This window comes from Ambystoma mexicanum, chromosome 3q (genome assembly GCF_040938575.1).
Source record: "Ambystoma mexicanum isolate Mex_15411 chromosome 3q, UKY_AmexF1_1, whole genome shotgun sequence".
NCBI lineage: Eukaryota > Metazoa > Chordata > Amphibia > Caudata > Ambystomatidae > Ambystoma > Ambystoma mexicanum.
This window is the reverse complement of record NC_090926.1, coordinates 332,037,934-332,053,411: the sequence shown is the minus strand read 5'-3', so window position 1 is coordinate 332,053,411 and position 15,478 is coordinate 332,037,934. Positions and strand designations below refer to the sequence as shown.

The following is a 15,478-nucleotide window of genomic DNA, read 5'->3' as shown; positions in this document are numbered from 1 at the left end:
GATATTTTAGCCCTGGATGGGTTAAAATGCCATATCTGGGTCACTAGAAACAACACTGGAAATGCAAATAACTGTTCCATCACTAAAATAGACCTGTAAATGTGACATACCTCCCAATGTGTAGGTAGATTCTTCCTTACCTGCAGCAGTAACTAAGGTACATGGACTGAAAAAGTGTATTGGCATTCTTTTATTTGAACCAACATCTTGTTGTTTAGTTTTCCCATTGCCCACATTCTTCTAAATAAATGTGCCATGGTTGCTCGGCCATAGATGCCCTAGGTGGGCAAAGGACACCAAGAAAGTACTGCAAGCTTGTTTTGAACAGAGTGGTGATCTGGGAGCTTGAATGCAAGACAAACGAGATACATTTGCTTCATTAGTATTTGATGCTTTGGTTTGATCTGGGCTTTGCCCACCCCAGATTACTCAGTCGCACACATGCAATGAGTGCAGAGAGAACATGTGCATGGCAATGCAAATATGACCACACATTTTTCATCTTGCAGAAACTCCTAAAAGATGTACTCCTGAAGACAGAACAATTGCACCGGCAAAGGAAATGGGCCAAGCAAAGGAAGCTTTTTTACCACATAATGAAGCACTTTCAAACGTTATGGACCACGACGCACTCTTTGGGGCAAATCAACAAGCTCACATCAAAACCCCATCCTATCATCATCTTTCATTAATTCCAACAAAATCTTGACATATCTGTAGATCACCTAAAATCGTCACAGGTCTGTCCAACTATGATTTGGTCAACTGTGCTGAAGTTTAACTTCGCTGTTGCGATTTGGAAATAGGATACTTTAGCAATGGGTGTGTGTGGTGAACATTGTCATGACCACAAAGACTAGAATAAAACAAACTGATGTAAGGCCTACTTTGATCAGGTTTAATGTTATGATGAAAAGAACATTCTGTGTACAGTGGAAGCAAACATTAACAATTTAATAGTAATTTGAATTGTCTTAAAAATAAAATATCAAATATAGGGAGGGAATTGGATCATTAACAGCTACTGAGCCTTAGTAGTTCTTCAGTCTTGGCTTTTGAGTTCTTGCATCATGATTTGGTAAATGAAGGTTAGCATTACAGGCAGTAGACACATGTTTTGGATTCCCATCACCCTCCCCTTTTTAAGAATTCTCCATTATTTTCAATTTGTCAATACATTCTTTAATGCCCTCAGCTTTTCTGTAATAATATACATATATATATCTGTATGCACATATACATGGACAAAGAGTTCATTGACAGTACTCTACATCTGCCACAGCTGTATATACACAGAAGAAAGTCAGCAAAATTTGTATAAAATCTAAAATCCTGCAGCTTTGGAGGGAGAGTACTGGTCTCTGCCCACCTCCTTTAAATTAAAAGATTGTTTACGATTCCATTTTTGAAAATATGAAAAAGTGGAAGTAAAGAGTATTTTTTTTGCGGTTGAGGTGGAGGAACGAGTTTGTGGAAATGGGTTCTGTGGCTACCTCCATTCTTTAAAATATTCTATTGCCCACTGTTGAATTCTCCCCTAGCATTTCGTTTGTGTCTGAAAGACCAAAAGAACTGACCACACTCAACATGTGAATTCTACACAGGTAGAGATCATGTGAACTTGCTTCAAGTGGGCTTATATGTACTGATGACTAGCGACTCTCTCAACAAACAAGCTGGATGGAATTGCCAGATCAGGCCTTGGATCCCAGTCAGATATAGAGGAAGAGGAAGTCCAAGCATATTGACAGATCTTAAAGTGTGCAAGCTATGGTCAGACGAATAAGAGGTGACATACACCTGCTTAGAGAATAGCCACATTTCATAGTATGTGGACCACGCTGGACAAAAATAGATTTTTTTTTATAAAAAACAGGTTGACAGAGCAGTGCACCCAGAGCTGAACCTGTGGTTTAAGAAAAAGGAATGTGCCAGCCGCAGACTGGAATATTTTACAGAACTACAGCCCACACAGATTTCCAAATCCACAGATCCGATAACAGGAGGGCACATATGCAGTCAGGCCAAGTGCATGGTTCCTGGCATGACAGGGCAAACAACCGGCAGCATACCAGAACGCCTCAAAATAGCCTTTTTGGTTCTCAGTACAAAGTCCTTCAATTGAAAGGGGGCGGGGAGATAGAAAGAGTTTGTTCACAAGGATTTCCACCACCTTTCTCTTCGGAACCCACCACACAAGCCACTTGTGTGGCTAAATCACCTTCTGTTCTCGCCCAATGAGGTCTCAGGTCTATTTGCTGAAGTTGGCAAAGTTAGCAAAGGCATCCTGTTTCGGCTGCATGGTACCAGTGTTTATGGCCATGTTGTGAATGCCCATGCCAGCACTTGGCATCCCCATAGACACGTTCACTCCCATCATTCCTGGGTTCATCATAGGTGACGCTCCCACAGAGGACAGTCCCATTGTTCCAGTCACCATGTTGGGCATGCCCACTCCCATGGGCATGGGCGAAGCAATTAGGGGACTAGCTGCCAGGGGCCTTCCAGGATTCATGCCAGGTGAGGCATTCAGGCTGATACCAGCAAAGTTCTGTGCCATTATACTCATTGGCTGTTGGACATCTAGAAAGCAAAAGAGAAAAGACAAGGGTGAATTGTGGAAAAGATACAAACGTGTGTGGGAGACGAAAAAGAAAGTTACATTTAAAAAAAGAAGTTTGCGAATGAAGGATAATTTCTTTATAGTGAAATGTTCAGTTTAGGTACCTCTTTAATAGCATTTTAAGTGGCCATTTGTTCATGTCCTGATTAACTCACTTAAGTCTAAGAGGGGGAAGTGGCTAATATGTGAAATCTAGATCTGTGAAATCTAGATCCGTGTTATATCAACAAATATGTTGAAAGGAGGGACACCAAAAGGTAAAGCAACACAGGGTAGAGGTATGTTGCCCAAGAGTACTGCCCCAGGATCACTAAATTAAGTAGCAAGGAAAAAAATACTACTGCCTTAAGAAATCTACTGAACTAAAGATAATGTTCTTCGAATCTCATTTCCCCTTTGCAGAAATCTGCATTTTAGTTAACCCCAGCCCAATTCCAAAACTGAAATAAAATGGAACTGGCTATGCCAGTGAACTAGCTTTATTGACGACAAAAATACATTATTCACTTGTCTGTTAACTGACATGAATAACATACCAAATAAAAAGTATAACTTGTACAACATCAATTAAACATTTTACACTTATGACAAATGCAATCTACTGCTTTTCAAAACGTTTAAAAGTAACAAAAAACTACAAAGAAAAATGATTAAAAATAAATGACAAAAAAAAGAGGGGTAAAAAGGACAATTACAGACATGTAAACAATACATGCGTGGACACGCGCAGACAAGGTAAACTGCTGACAGGTTAAGCTACTACAGATTCGAGCAATCTGCGTATCACATATATAAGGCAATTCATCCTTCCAAGGTGAAAAGAAAATACTTTTCAGTTCTGGAGTGAGTTAAATTATAAAACTATAATAAACAAGACATGTGCTAAGACTACATTTTCAAAATAACAGTCAAAAGTTCAAAGCAAATGAAGACCATAGAGCAAAGGACACACAACTACCCCCTTCAAATGCAGGCATTGCAAAATAGGCTGGAAATAAAGTCAAACAGTGTTATGAGGCATCGTGGCGCTGTTAAAAAGGCTTACTTGGTTACAGAAGTGCTTGTAGGGCAACACAATACAGGCCTCACCTCATGTTATGGGGGCTTACATACAGGATGTAGGTCAATTCAGTATGGGCAACACAATACAGGCCTGTTATCGGTTATCTACCAGGATGTACTTGCTACTGCATAAAGTTAATAACAGCAATGTGTTTAGGATGTGACGTGACTGTAGAAGGAACTACACACGTGCCCATTCAGTGTGGTATCTTCATGCACACGTAAAGGTCTTTGAAGCAAAGATTTTAATTTTTGCATTTTCCCACCACAGATTGCAATGGCACCCCAGAAGATTCGTATTTGTTGTGAGCCTTTCCCCGAGTTTTGAGGCAAGTAAAGCCTTTTTCACTTACCTGCTCAGCTCATTTATATTGCGGCATTGGTGAGCCCCTAAATCTCCCTCTGCAGGTGGAGTGCTCCCACCAGTCTTGATTTCTATTTTAATGTAGCACACAGAACCTTACAGCGGAGTGGGCAGCAGGGTTACTTTGTATCCCTTTTGTTTTGCAACGTACTTTGTGCCTTTTTGATGTGCCTATGACAGGCTGGCGGCAGTGAACCATCTTTTTTCGATGGATTTCAGTGCACTCAGGTTTTTTAACACTTAATGCCATTGTGTGTACCAAATACTCAAAATGGCTTTGCTATGTGGAGCAAGACCTGTCCTTTTGGCCATCTTGTTTTTAGGCAGGCTTCCTTCCCACTCAGGAAATATAATATAAGGGTATGCAGCACTTCCGACCCAGAAAGTGTTTTTGCCTGGCAGATGTGGGTGTGCGGCTGCCCGCGATTGGACATCCCTTACCTCTGAATGGTACAGATCCTTGCCATTGGTGGGCTGGGATAACCACCAGTCTGGATTTCGGTTGAGAAGAACAAGTTACTTACCAACTGGTAACTTTCTTTAGACTGGATGTTCCTCCAACGTATTCCACATCTTTGACATGTAATGTGCACAGCTATGGACATTACATGTCAAAGATGTGAAATACGTTGGAGGACACAATCCATTCGAATAGGATCTTTGCCGCCATTCTGGAGGTCACCCACTGGAACAAAGACAGAAGACGAACCTTAAGAGCCGTAAGACGAATGCTATGGAAAACAAGCAATGGGCAAGACAAAATCTAGCTCTCGCTCTGCAACCAAAGACCCTTGTCATGGCCTTCTTCCCCCGGACTGGTGGGCACAAATGATCCTGCATCTTGCTCCAAAAGCCTGCCGTGAGTGGCTATCGGAGGAAGTGTGCCAGGACCATCCTGGGGTGCGCATCCACTGCTAAGGCCTCAGAGTGCTGCTGTGATTGCCACTTTCAGGTGGAGCTTGGCTCTGTACAGATTCTTGACTTGTGGCCCAGGAACATTGCTACTGCAGTTAGAGCCCGCTACTGCGAAAAGGGGCCTTCCTGAAACTGGTTGCTTGATGCCACCATGATCCGGGCCTTTCTGACCCACCAAACCCACTGAGCAGGCTCGAGAGGGGTGGTAACGGGAGTGTACCCCTAGTTTTACTTGGCTCTTATCTGCGAGAAGTGCTTTTAAAAGATGTTACCGATTACATGGCTTTGCCAACACCAGTCCAGTGGAATTTGGACCTCCGAACACCCTCCCCAACCAGGTACTTACCTGAACATTTACTCTTCTAACACTGAATAGTTTACTCACCTGTAGGAGAAGGAAAGCTCTGTGGTGACACCTACACCAGGAGCGGGGGGCTGGGACTTTGTTTTAAGTAAAAGCCAACGGTTGAGTAGGAAAATGGAGTATGCGATGATCGGAAATCATTTCCAGTAATCACTCCCACAATAACATTTGCAGGTTAATGCAGTAATAGGAAAATGCTTGAAAATGTAAATATCTTCACTGGCACTCACCATGTGCTCCCCTAATCTTTTCTTGTCCCCAATACCCCTTCCACGTATATTTTCCCTAACCCTCTGCCACTGCCCCCTTTGAATATCCAGTTAATGAGATGCTTCCCTCCCCCCTGCTGGGTCTTACAGCGTTACCACTGTTAAGAGTTTCCTGCTGCATGCCCCATTAAGGCCCAAACGGGTACCCCAGTCCACCTCAAACTCCCCCACTTCACATGTGCTCTTTTTTCACAATCCCTACGAGTAGCCTGAAATTAATAGACCCTTTGTCCTCCTCCTAATACCTTCTGGAGCATTTTTGGCTTCCCTTGGTATTATACTGTGTAATTTGCTAGCATCCGGTGCAAACATGAGGAAAAAGCCTCTTTGCTGCAAAGCACCATGGGAGCTATATACATATTTTTTGGGTGTAGGCGGCACCCCCTTCTCCAAATATTTTAATTATTGGACAGAGTTACAGAGTTACCTCAAACCAGCAAAAGGCACATCTGTGGTGCATTGTGCACAATCTGTTAATTTTTTTTATTTTTTTATTGTGCAGATTAGCCAAAACAAATTTCGACTTTTTACACCAAATACAAAAATCGTAAAAACATATGGAGACTAAATTATATCATATAAAATACTAAAGACAATAACTACATAAAACTGTACTCAGCTGTGCCACAAAGAAATAAAATAAAGGTAAGAAACAATTATGATTAAAATAAAAAGAAAATTCTCTATATTTTCAACAAAGAAGTGCCGAACATTGGTTCACCTCACCAATTTAAATGACAACATGATCAGCCAATTTTAAATCATTGAGGCGTTTGACCACTTCCATTGTCAGAAAAACGTCATTGCCTGAAATAATTCTCTCCCACAAATCGTCAGAGTCCGGCCATTTCTCCCTATCAAAGAACCTCTGCAGTCTCCCCTACCTTAAATCCCTTACCCCAGGACAGGATAACAAAAGATGTTTTGTGGTATGTTTAATGTTCATATCACATCCTGGCATATGTCAGACGGGAAGCCAATCCTGTCCCGAATATGTACGATTTCCAAGGTCGGCAACACATTTAGTTTAAATCGAAGGAAATTCATCCTGGCCTTAGGATCACAAATTTTTTGTAGGTAGGTAGGTAGGTAGGTAGAACAGCTCAGGGTTTGAATGTTGCAGAACTTTCTCATGGAAATTGAATACATCTATATTGATGGATGATATATGAACAAAAAAAAGGAATAATCAGGATGAAGAAGATCCTACAAGTAAGCCAGTTATGCCGTGCATGTATGTTTATTTTACATTGACACAGTCCTTTTTTAGTTCATTCAACAATTTATTTTACAGGTCTTTCGATAAGCACGAAAGTTTTTTGGCATCAAACGGACAAAAGTGATTGTGAACGGTAGTAACACGGATTAAGTGTCAACCTCTGATGTATTGAGGTTAAAACTCCACACTGAAGTACATTCCCTGTATAGATGTGATAGAGAAAGAACTATCAAGCAGGGAAAGTATACCTGAGGCACAACCCTGGGGCCATTTTCAAGCCTCAGGTATACTTTCCCTGCTTGATAGTTCTTTCTCTATCACATCTATACAGGGAATGTACTTCAGTGTGGAGTTTTAACCTCAATACATCAGAGGTTGACACTTAATCCGTGTTACCACCGTTCACAATCACTTTTGTCCGTTTGATGCCAAAAAACTTTCGTGCTTATCGAAAGACCTGTAAAATAAATTGTTGAATGAACTAAAAAAGGACTGTCAATGTAAAATAAACATACATGCACGGCACAACTGGCTTACTTGTAGGATCTTCTTCATCCTGATTATTCCTTTTTTTTGTACATATACCCACCTGGGTAAATCAGGAATCCGCCAGGCGCCCTATATTTTCTACCATGGATGATATATATGAGAGAATAATTTCTGAAGCCAATTTTTTCGTTGAGGAGAATCGTACAGGTGATGTTAGTCTAGGAAATGTCTGGGAAGCTTTCAAATGTTCTATGCGAGGAATTTGTATTGGTTTGTCTAGTGGTAAACAGAAAAAAGAAAATAAAGTTAGACAGGCACTGGAACAGAGAATCAGAGATATCTCGTGATTTGATGAATGATCCAAATGATTCTTCGAAAATGGGGATATTAAGGAAACTCTAGGCCCCGAGGTCGCCTCCACTGGGGTAGCCTCCAAAGGCTTCGCCAGGGTCGCCACGACTCCCTCGATAGAGGCCTTAGCCGGGTAAATCAAGGCCTTTACCACCTTGGGCACGCTTGAGGCCTTCACCTTGGTGGGAGGTTCACCGCCTCGCTCCCCCTCGGCTGATCCCTTCGAGATCGACCAGGGCCTCTCGAGAAGCTTACCTGGGTTCTCGAATTTTCTCTTCCCCGAGCCATAGCGTTGGCTCGCGGTTGATGGCGTCGGTGAAGGTGCGCCCTGCCTGGCAGCCAAAGAGCCCGACCCTTCGGCGCTCCCGGTGCCCGCAGACTCACAGTGCTTGGCCTTCTGATGGACCCCCGTTGCCGGGCGCCCTCACAGGACTGCTCAGACTACTTCTTCTCACCTGCTGGGCCCTTTTCCAGCCAGCTGCCGAAGCAGATCCAGCGATCCCTCATGGTCCGTTCCGACAGATTCTTGCAAAACGCACGGTCCTTTTCCATGTGCGTTTCGTCCTCATGAAGGCAGTAGAGACATCTCGAATGCTCATCCTCCTTGAAAACATTCTGTAATCCACATCCAGGGCAGTTCCTAAACAGCTTGGATCCGGGCGTCGAGCTTCCCTTGTCCTGGGCCATGTCCACAAGGTAGACCTCAGATCTTCTGGAATCCTCCAAGAAGCGTAACTCGACGAGAACTTCACCCTTGAGGGGCATAGAAAATTCCGAAACTGGTCCCCGTAGAAACAGTGGAGCCTGAGGCTCGAATGACCGAAAAAATGAGATTAAACTCTGAAAAATCGCAAAAAACGCAGTAAAAGCACGAGAGCTAAAGCACGAGGACTCCCAACACTTGAACGTGCGGTAAAAATCTGAGGATGGATGCCAGGGGAGGGGCTTAGGGAGAGGGCAGTCATTGGCTGGTGGCAGTATAACCCAGAGACCAATGATTGGTTACTACTGAGAAAGACAGATCAGAAACGAAACTGATACTGATTTTTTCTATACAGAGGATTCCCAGCCCGACGGGGAATATTCATGAGCATGTGACTCCATGCCAGACCCCATGCTGGAGAACTATTACATACTATAAGGGTGATCTAGATGCTGCGGTCTTTTCACTTGATGCCAAAAAGGCATTCGATAGAGTGAACTGGGACTACCTGTATGGAGTTATGAGGGAAATTAATCTTGGTGATGAGTTTATCTCATGGGTGCAGCTGTTGTATACCAATCCAACAGCTGATGTTAAAACAAATGTAACCAGGTCAGAGGCATTTTGTTTAGAGCGTGGTACCAGACAGGGATGTCCTTGCTCTCCGCTCTTGTTTATTCTTGCGATTGAGCCATTGGCTATTGCTCTTAAAGCAGATCCTGGGTTGTTTGGTGTCAAGTGCTGGGGAGTTATGCAGAAAATTTGTTTTATGCTGGTGACCTGTTCTAGATGTCTCTCTCCCGTGCCTGATGCAGATTTTATCTAATTTTCACAAGACAGCAGGTTATAACATTAATTGGCAAAAATCAGAGGTCTTACCACTTACTCATTGATGTGATAAAACCCTATTCACCGGACTGGGTTTTAGATGGTGTGATGCAAGACTGCGTTATCTGGGCATTTGGTTAACGTCTTCTTTTTTTAATATTGTGGAGGAAAATGTGTGTGATATCTGTAAAGAATGCAAAATTGATCTAGATAGGGAGTAACTCCTTAATCTGTCGCTCTGGGGCAAGGTTAACGTCATTAAAATGAATTTGGCTCCCAAAGTTAATTATATTACTGGTATGTTACCTTTGAAAATCAAAAATAAATACTGGGGAGAGCTGGACCGCACGATGAAGGAATTTTTATGGGACAGGAAACCTCAGAATAAGAATTTGGAAATGTCAACTCCCGGTTGATGAAGGTGGATTGGGGGTCCCAAATTTTAAAGCTCATCACTTGGCCTTTTCTTCCAAATCATTCATCCCATTTCTGAATGCGGTTTCAGACCCTTCGGCGATTGCGGAATCAAATGCTTTTGGCACGCTTGGTCCGGAGGCTTTACTTACTATAAATACGAAAGATCATGATGATAGATCATTCGTGACAGGTTCTCTTCACGTTGCATGGTGCGAGTTGTTGGAACGATTAGGCAAAGATCCATTTAAGTTTCAAGGGGCTTCAATATGGTTGATCTTGGTAAGGATGGTCGATGGCTGACAGCGAATTAGATGAGGGAAAAATGGAACTTTGATGGCTTGTAGGATTCTGCCTACAGGCGTTTGAAGATAGCAATTAGTGAAGTTGATTGGACCAATACTCTGGAGTTGGACATCTTTCTCGCTAAACCTAAAGAGGGTGAGGGTAAACTGCTTGTGACAAATTTTCATAGAAATGATAAGTTGAGGGAAGAGGAGTAGGAGAATTGATTTTGATATCTCTCCTGATAATTGGCATAATATATGCAGAAATGTAGCTTTTTGCTCGGTGAACTTGGGTGAGAGGTCTCGACAAATTAAAATACTGAACCGAGGTTATTGGTGTCCAGAGAGATTGAAAAAAGAAAAAGATCTTTCAAATTGGATGAGTGCTGTGGCTGTGTACAAGATATTGGCTCCTTGGAGCACATGTTGCGTAGTTGTGTATGTGTCTTTGGTTTTTGGTCAGACATGTGTGAGACATGTGTGAAAATTACTGGTTTGAATCTGATTTTAGGTTTCAAAACAGTGATACTGGGGGATGACTGAGTTAATTGAACTCAGTTCTGCTCATAAAAAATGGCTATTCAGTGGAGCAATTGTAGGTAAACGCCTAGTTCTTCGTGGATGGAAAACTAAGATTGCTCCTTCATTTGACGATTGGGTCGAGGAGATGCTCATTCTTTCAAAAATAGAAAGGATGATTTATAAATTGAAGAACCAACTGTCCGTGTATGACAAAATTTGGGGTAAATTTAATGATTTAATGTAATGTGGGTTTTTAAAAAAAAAAATGTATTTCGGTTTTGGGGTGATGTAATCTGTTGATTATTGATTTGTGTTATTTCCTGTTCTCTCGTACATGACGAGTTACATTGCTATATTTTATGTTTATGATGTGTCCTGTTTTCTTCATATTCTCTTAATTTGTTTTGTTCATAAAATCTAAATAAAAATAATAAAAAAAGACCACCAGCACTTTATAGCCTCACTCTTAGGGTGGAATTATGATGCAGTTCTATGAGAATAGCCTATAAGGACTCCGGAATCCCCCAGCTCTTCAGTTTCCACCACAAGCGCTCTCTATTTACAGTATCAAAGGCCTGGAATAAGTCCACCCAGGCCCCAAAGAGGGGTCTCCCTCCCCCTTTAACTGTAGTCCCAGAACTCAAACACGTGAGGATAAGGTTGTTCAGTGTGGTATATAGACCTCTACGGAATCCAGTCTGGAATTTAGAGAGAATTCCCTTAGCCGTAGCCCAGTCTTCAAGATCTCTAAGGACGAGGCCAGCAAATATGTTGCTATCAGCGTCCAGGAGAGATATTGGGCAATAATTAGACGCCGCAAGGCTATCCCCATGCTTAAAAATTGGAATAATCACAGAACTTCTCCAGGAATTAGGAATAGTAAATGATCTAATGATGTTATCAAATAATGCCTTTAAACACCCTTGACCACAGGTCTGGGTTTGATTTTAAGATTGCATTGGAGAGTCTGTTCGGCCCTATGGCACGTGACACCGATGATTTAATTATTAATGATCTGATCTCTTCCACAGAATAGGACAAGAACCAATTCTCAGACAGTATATTCATCGGAGCATTGCTCTCTGGTGAGCCATAGATCTTAGTAAAATGCTCAACCCAGATGTGGTCCTGTATAATGGTTTCTTGTCCTTGTATATTTTTTGTATTAATTAATGACCAGAAACTATGAGAATTTATGAGACAGTTTAACATATTTTCTCCGTCTCTCTGTACTATTATTGCTCGGTGCGATCTCATCCAATTTCCAAATGTATTGTTTATTTGGCTAGCCTCTAGGGAAGATTGGGTTTTAGTCTTATTAGATATTTTTACAAGATAACGCTGCCTTCTACTTTCTCTCTTTTTTTCTAGAATTCCAATATCGAATCAATGGGTATGAGATGTTTTCTTTTTAGCAAACCCCACTTGTGCGGGAGAGAGATTCCATAACAGTTTTACAAAATTATTCGGTTCAAGATGGAGCAAAAGCTCCCGGTCATTCCAAACCGAGGTCATTGTGTTTAACCTGTCATTCAGATTCTGACCCCCCCCCTTCTCAAATTTAACCAACCTATTACCAGCTACATTGGAAGAGATTCTGTTTCATATAGGTAGTTTTCGGACTCGAAGTAATACAAAAGGTGGCAGTCAGCATAGCATGATCACTGAACTTTTCTTCTATGATCATAAAATAGCTACACTTCTCAAACAAACCCTGAGACACAAAAATATAAATCGATGGTTAAGTGGGACAAACCCCTTCTCCAAGTCGGGACACCACCAGTGTTCGTCTCCAGAATTCCATTACAGGCCAACAATTCCCATTATTTCATGAATTCGAACCACACTCTACCATCCGATCTCCTTTGCTTTCTTTGACCCAGAAATGACATGTTATCCACCAAACAATATGAATTAAAGTCTCCCATAATTAATATATCATCTGTTGGGTATTGCATCGTAAAAAAGGCAAAAGATCCCACAAATTCTGCACAAAAGCTATGATTGGGAACCAGGCAGGATTCCAGTAAACATTTACCATTAGCCAACTTCTGTCCCCTTTCATGTCCTTCAGCATCGCTCTAACAATAATCCCAGAGGATTCATTGACAAGAACATAGGAACTCCCAAAAATCTTGTTACTACAAAATATGGCTAAGCCTTCCATAGGGCGCCCAGCTACCCCCTTCCTAGACAGTTGATGGAAGGATGAAAAACCATCTACATCGAAGGGCTTAGATAGCCATGTTTCTTGAATCAAATCATATGAACCAAAAATATATTGCTTCGTACTATCATTGCAGAGTGAATTAGGGCCCATAGACTTCCAAGACAAGGCTCGAACCATCATTGTAGTTAGAGATGCTGATCTGCAAGCCCCAATTTGAGAAGGATCTGAGCTACAATCTCCGGCACCATATCCAATGCTGTTACTGAAGAGTTGGTTGCTTTCAATAGCCTGCCATCAAACCGGGACTGGGCCAGACTTCGATTGGAAGAGATGTTTTCATTGGATTCTTTTGGCTGGATTTCTGAGATACTTCGAACCCTGCGAGACCACTCGGCACTCGTCCCCAATAGAGACGACCACCCCAGCTTAGATTTAAGCGTAAGCATGGCGATGTTCATATTGGGAGAACAGGGGACGCCAACAACCTCAGCCGAGGTAAAAAATTTGAAACAGGGGATTTCCCTTATTTCGGCCACGATGGCTGAACGATTCAGCTGGGCTTTTCCCTTTGATGTTGACAAGAGACAGGACAGATATAGAGCCAGAGCATGGCCAGAATTTTTCATCCGATTCTCCTTATGGTTAGCATTTCGAGCTTTTGGGCGTTCCAGAAGACAATGTTCTCTGTCTATTATCACCAGCTTCAAAGACCAAACCACAGGACTTCTCATTTAGGAGGTTCAATTGGTGGTGTAGATTTCACTTGTCTTTTACTTCTTGGCATGGTATCTCATTTTGGTTAGGTGGGTCCATATTACCTTCCATTGCTACCAGTGGCAATACTTTCTTATCTACCTCCTTTCTTTTGAAGAATATCGGTGCAATTCTTAAGGATGGCTTTGTTTTTGGAAAAAAGATTGGAGCAATCTTTAGCAGAGGTTTGAGTGGATCAGTTTGAAACCCCACTGTTAACATTCTTGCTTCACATGGACACTCCCTTTGTACATGCTTCTTCCACCGCAACCATTTTACTTTTCTTTTTCTTCTCCTTCTCTAGCAAAACAGTTTGTTTTATTTTCAAATTTCGTATAAATCGAGTAGAAGATCTTGATTTGTTCTTGTTCTTCCTCAATGAATGCACCTAAATTTCTGAGTCGCCTATGGAGTCTTGGGAGTCTATAGATATAGCGGTGCCTTGTAGTTGTCTTTTACGCTTCCTTTTTACTTTTTTGCCTTTTACGTGGTTTGCGAGTTGCTGTGATTCCAAGAGACTTTTTCCATGTCTGCCTCATCAACCTGTGGTCTTGGAGCCTCTTCTAGCTCGATCAGTTGGGCCAGGCGGACAAATTCCTCCATCGTAGATGTAGCTAGAGGAGTATCATCCAACTCCAGGTTAATCGTCTTTTGGTAGATACATTTGCAGCATTTATGACTTAACTTTAGAGGTTTCACCCTCTACCCAATGCTAATGAGACTGGACCATATCATCTCTCATCTCTTGCCATTTTGAGAGTATGAGGTCAAATCTCTGATTGTTTTTGGTTTGTTGACTCAGATCCAACCGTATTTCTTTGGTAAGGTCATTTATGGCCGATTTTAGGGCAACCAAAGAGGAATCATATTTCCTGGTCCTTTTTTATTTGGCCCGTGTATTCAACCTAGACGTATGGCTGTGTCTCTCATAGGTTTAGAGTTTATTTGAATTTCGTTCTTCTTGTCTTCACAGAGTTTTACGAGTGAGCCCAAGACAAAACTAAGAGCTGCCATAGACTGAGAATTGAGAAGTCCATCCTGCTGGGAGTTTTCCTTCTTTTCTTCATCCGGAACAGGCTGTTCTTTGTCAGCTATTCTTTCCTGATATTCACTAGCTACTCTCGATACCTCCAAGAGAGCAGAGATCGCGTTCAGCTCAAAAGATGAGTCCAAATTCGGGAGAATATCCGAATTTAGCAAATCATCCTCAGGAAGATAGATTCTCCCCGCCTCACCAGTCACAGCCAGTGATGGCGACATAGCTGGCATATGCCTCCCTTTGGTATTGTACTCGGCCCTACAGATCTTTATATGGCCCAAATCCCGGGGAAAAGTAGTATATTGTATATTTTGTAGATAGCGCCATCGAGATACTGTCATTGTTTAAAGGAATAACATGGGAGAGAGGGGGCCCTTTTGGCGTAGACGCCTCAGCTTCCCTTTGTAATCGTGCGGAGACTTGTGAGAGTCCTGAACACGATGTCGTTTTGCCATCGACAGGGAAAATGCTCTGCTTCCCAAAAAAAGGCATCATATTTTTGTTCCGGGTGGAGATTTATATAGACCTATTAATTTTTAATGTAATAGGAGGGTTCAGGAGTGCGAGTATCTGGGCCAGCCGAGGCACTTCTCAAATTATAGGTCTTCATTCAGTCACAAAATAAAAATGTTCGTGTTACTTCCCTTTCCCTACTTCACTTGCTTTCTATTAGTTCCTTTAACCTCTCCCCAAACAGGAGAAAGGAGACTTCATCACCGTACACAGAGTTTGCGAGGGAATTTGAAGTAGACAGCCCGTTGCACCGAGGGAGGGCTAACTCAGAGGCCCCGCACCCCTCTGACTGGTATTGCCAGTTTTACTTTGCACAAAGCTGACTTCACAATGGGACCGCTATGAACCCAACACACGTCGGGTGGGTCAAAGGTTAGTTACCCACAGTCCCCACCCGATATGCGCAGCCGTATCACGGTGCCGTCTCCCAACATGCGCCGCAGTAGCTATCAGCGGCTAACAGTGGAAGCAGGAAAAAAAAAAGATCTGAATCCACTCCAAATGTACACTTCAATGAGGCACACAGCCATACGGCTAGGTTCAATACAAGGGCCAAGCGCACAGGATTAATGTTGCTAATGTCCGTAATATAT

At 42.2% G+C, this 15,478-nt stretch overlaps 1 protein-coding gene across 1 annotated transcript in view; it reads right to left on the bottom strand.

The window, feature by feature from the left end:
* Nucleotides 1-877: 877 nt before the first annotated feature.
* Nucleotides 878-15,478, bottom strand: part of CLINT1 (clathrin interactor 1) — a 780,718-nt gene continuing 766,117 nt past the window's right edge. The window contains exon 12 of the mRNA XM_069653921.1: nt 878-2,583. Within this exon, the coding sequence (XP_069510022.1) occupies nt 2,252-2,583 (332 nt within the window). The 3' untranslated portion in view covers nt 878-2,251. The remainder of the gene's footprint in view (nt 2,584-15,478) is intronic.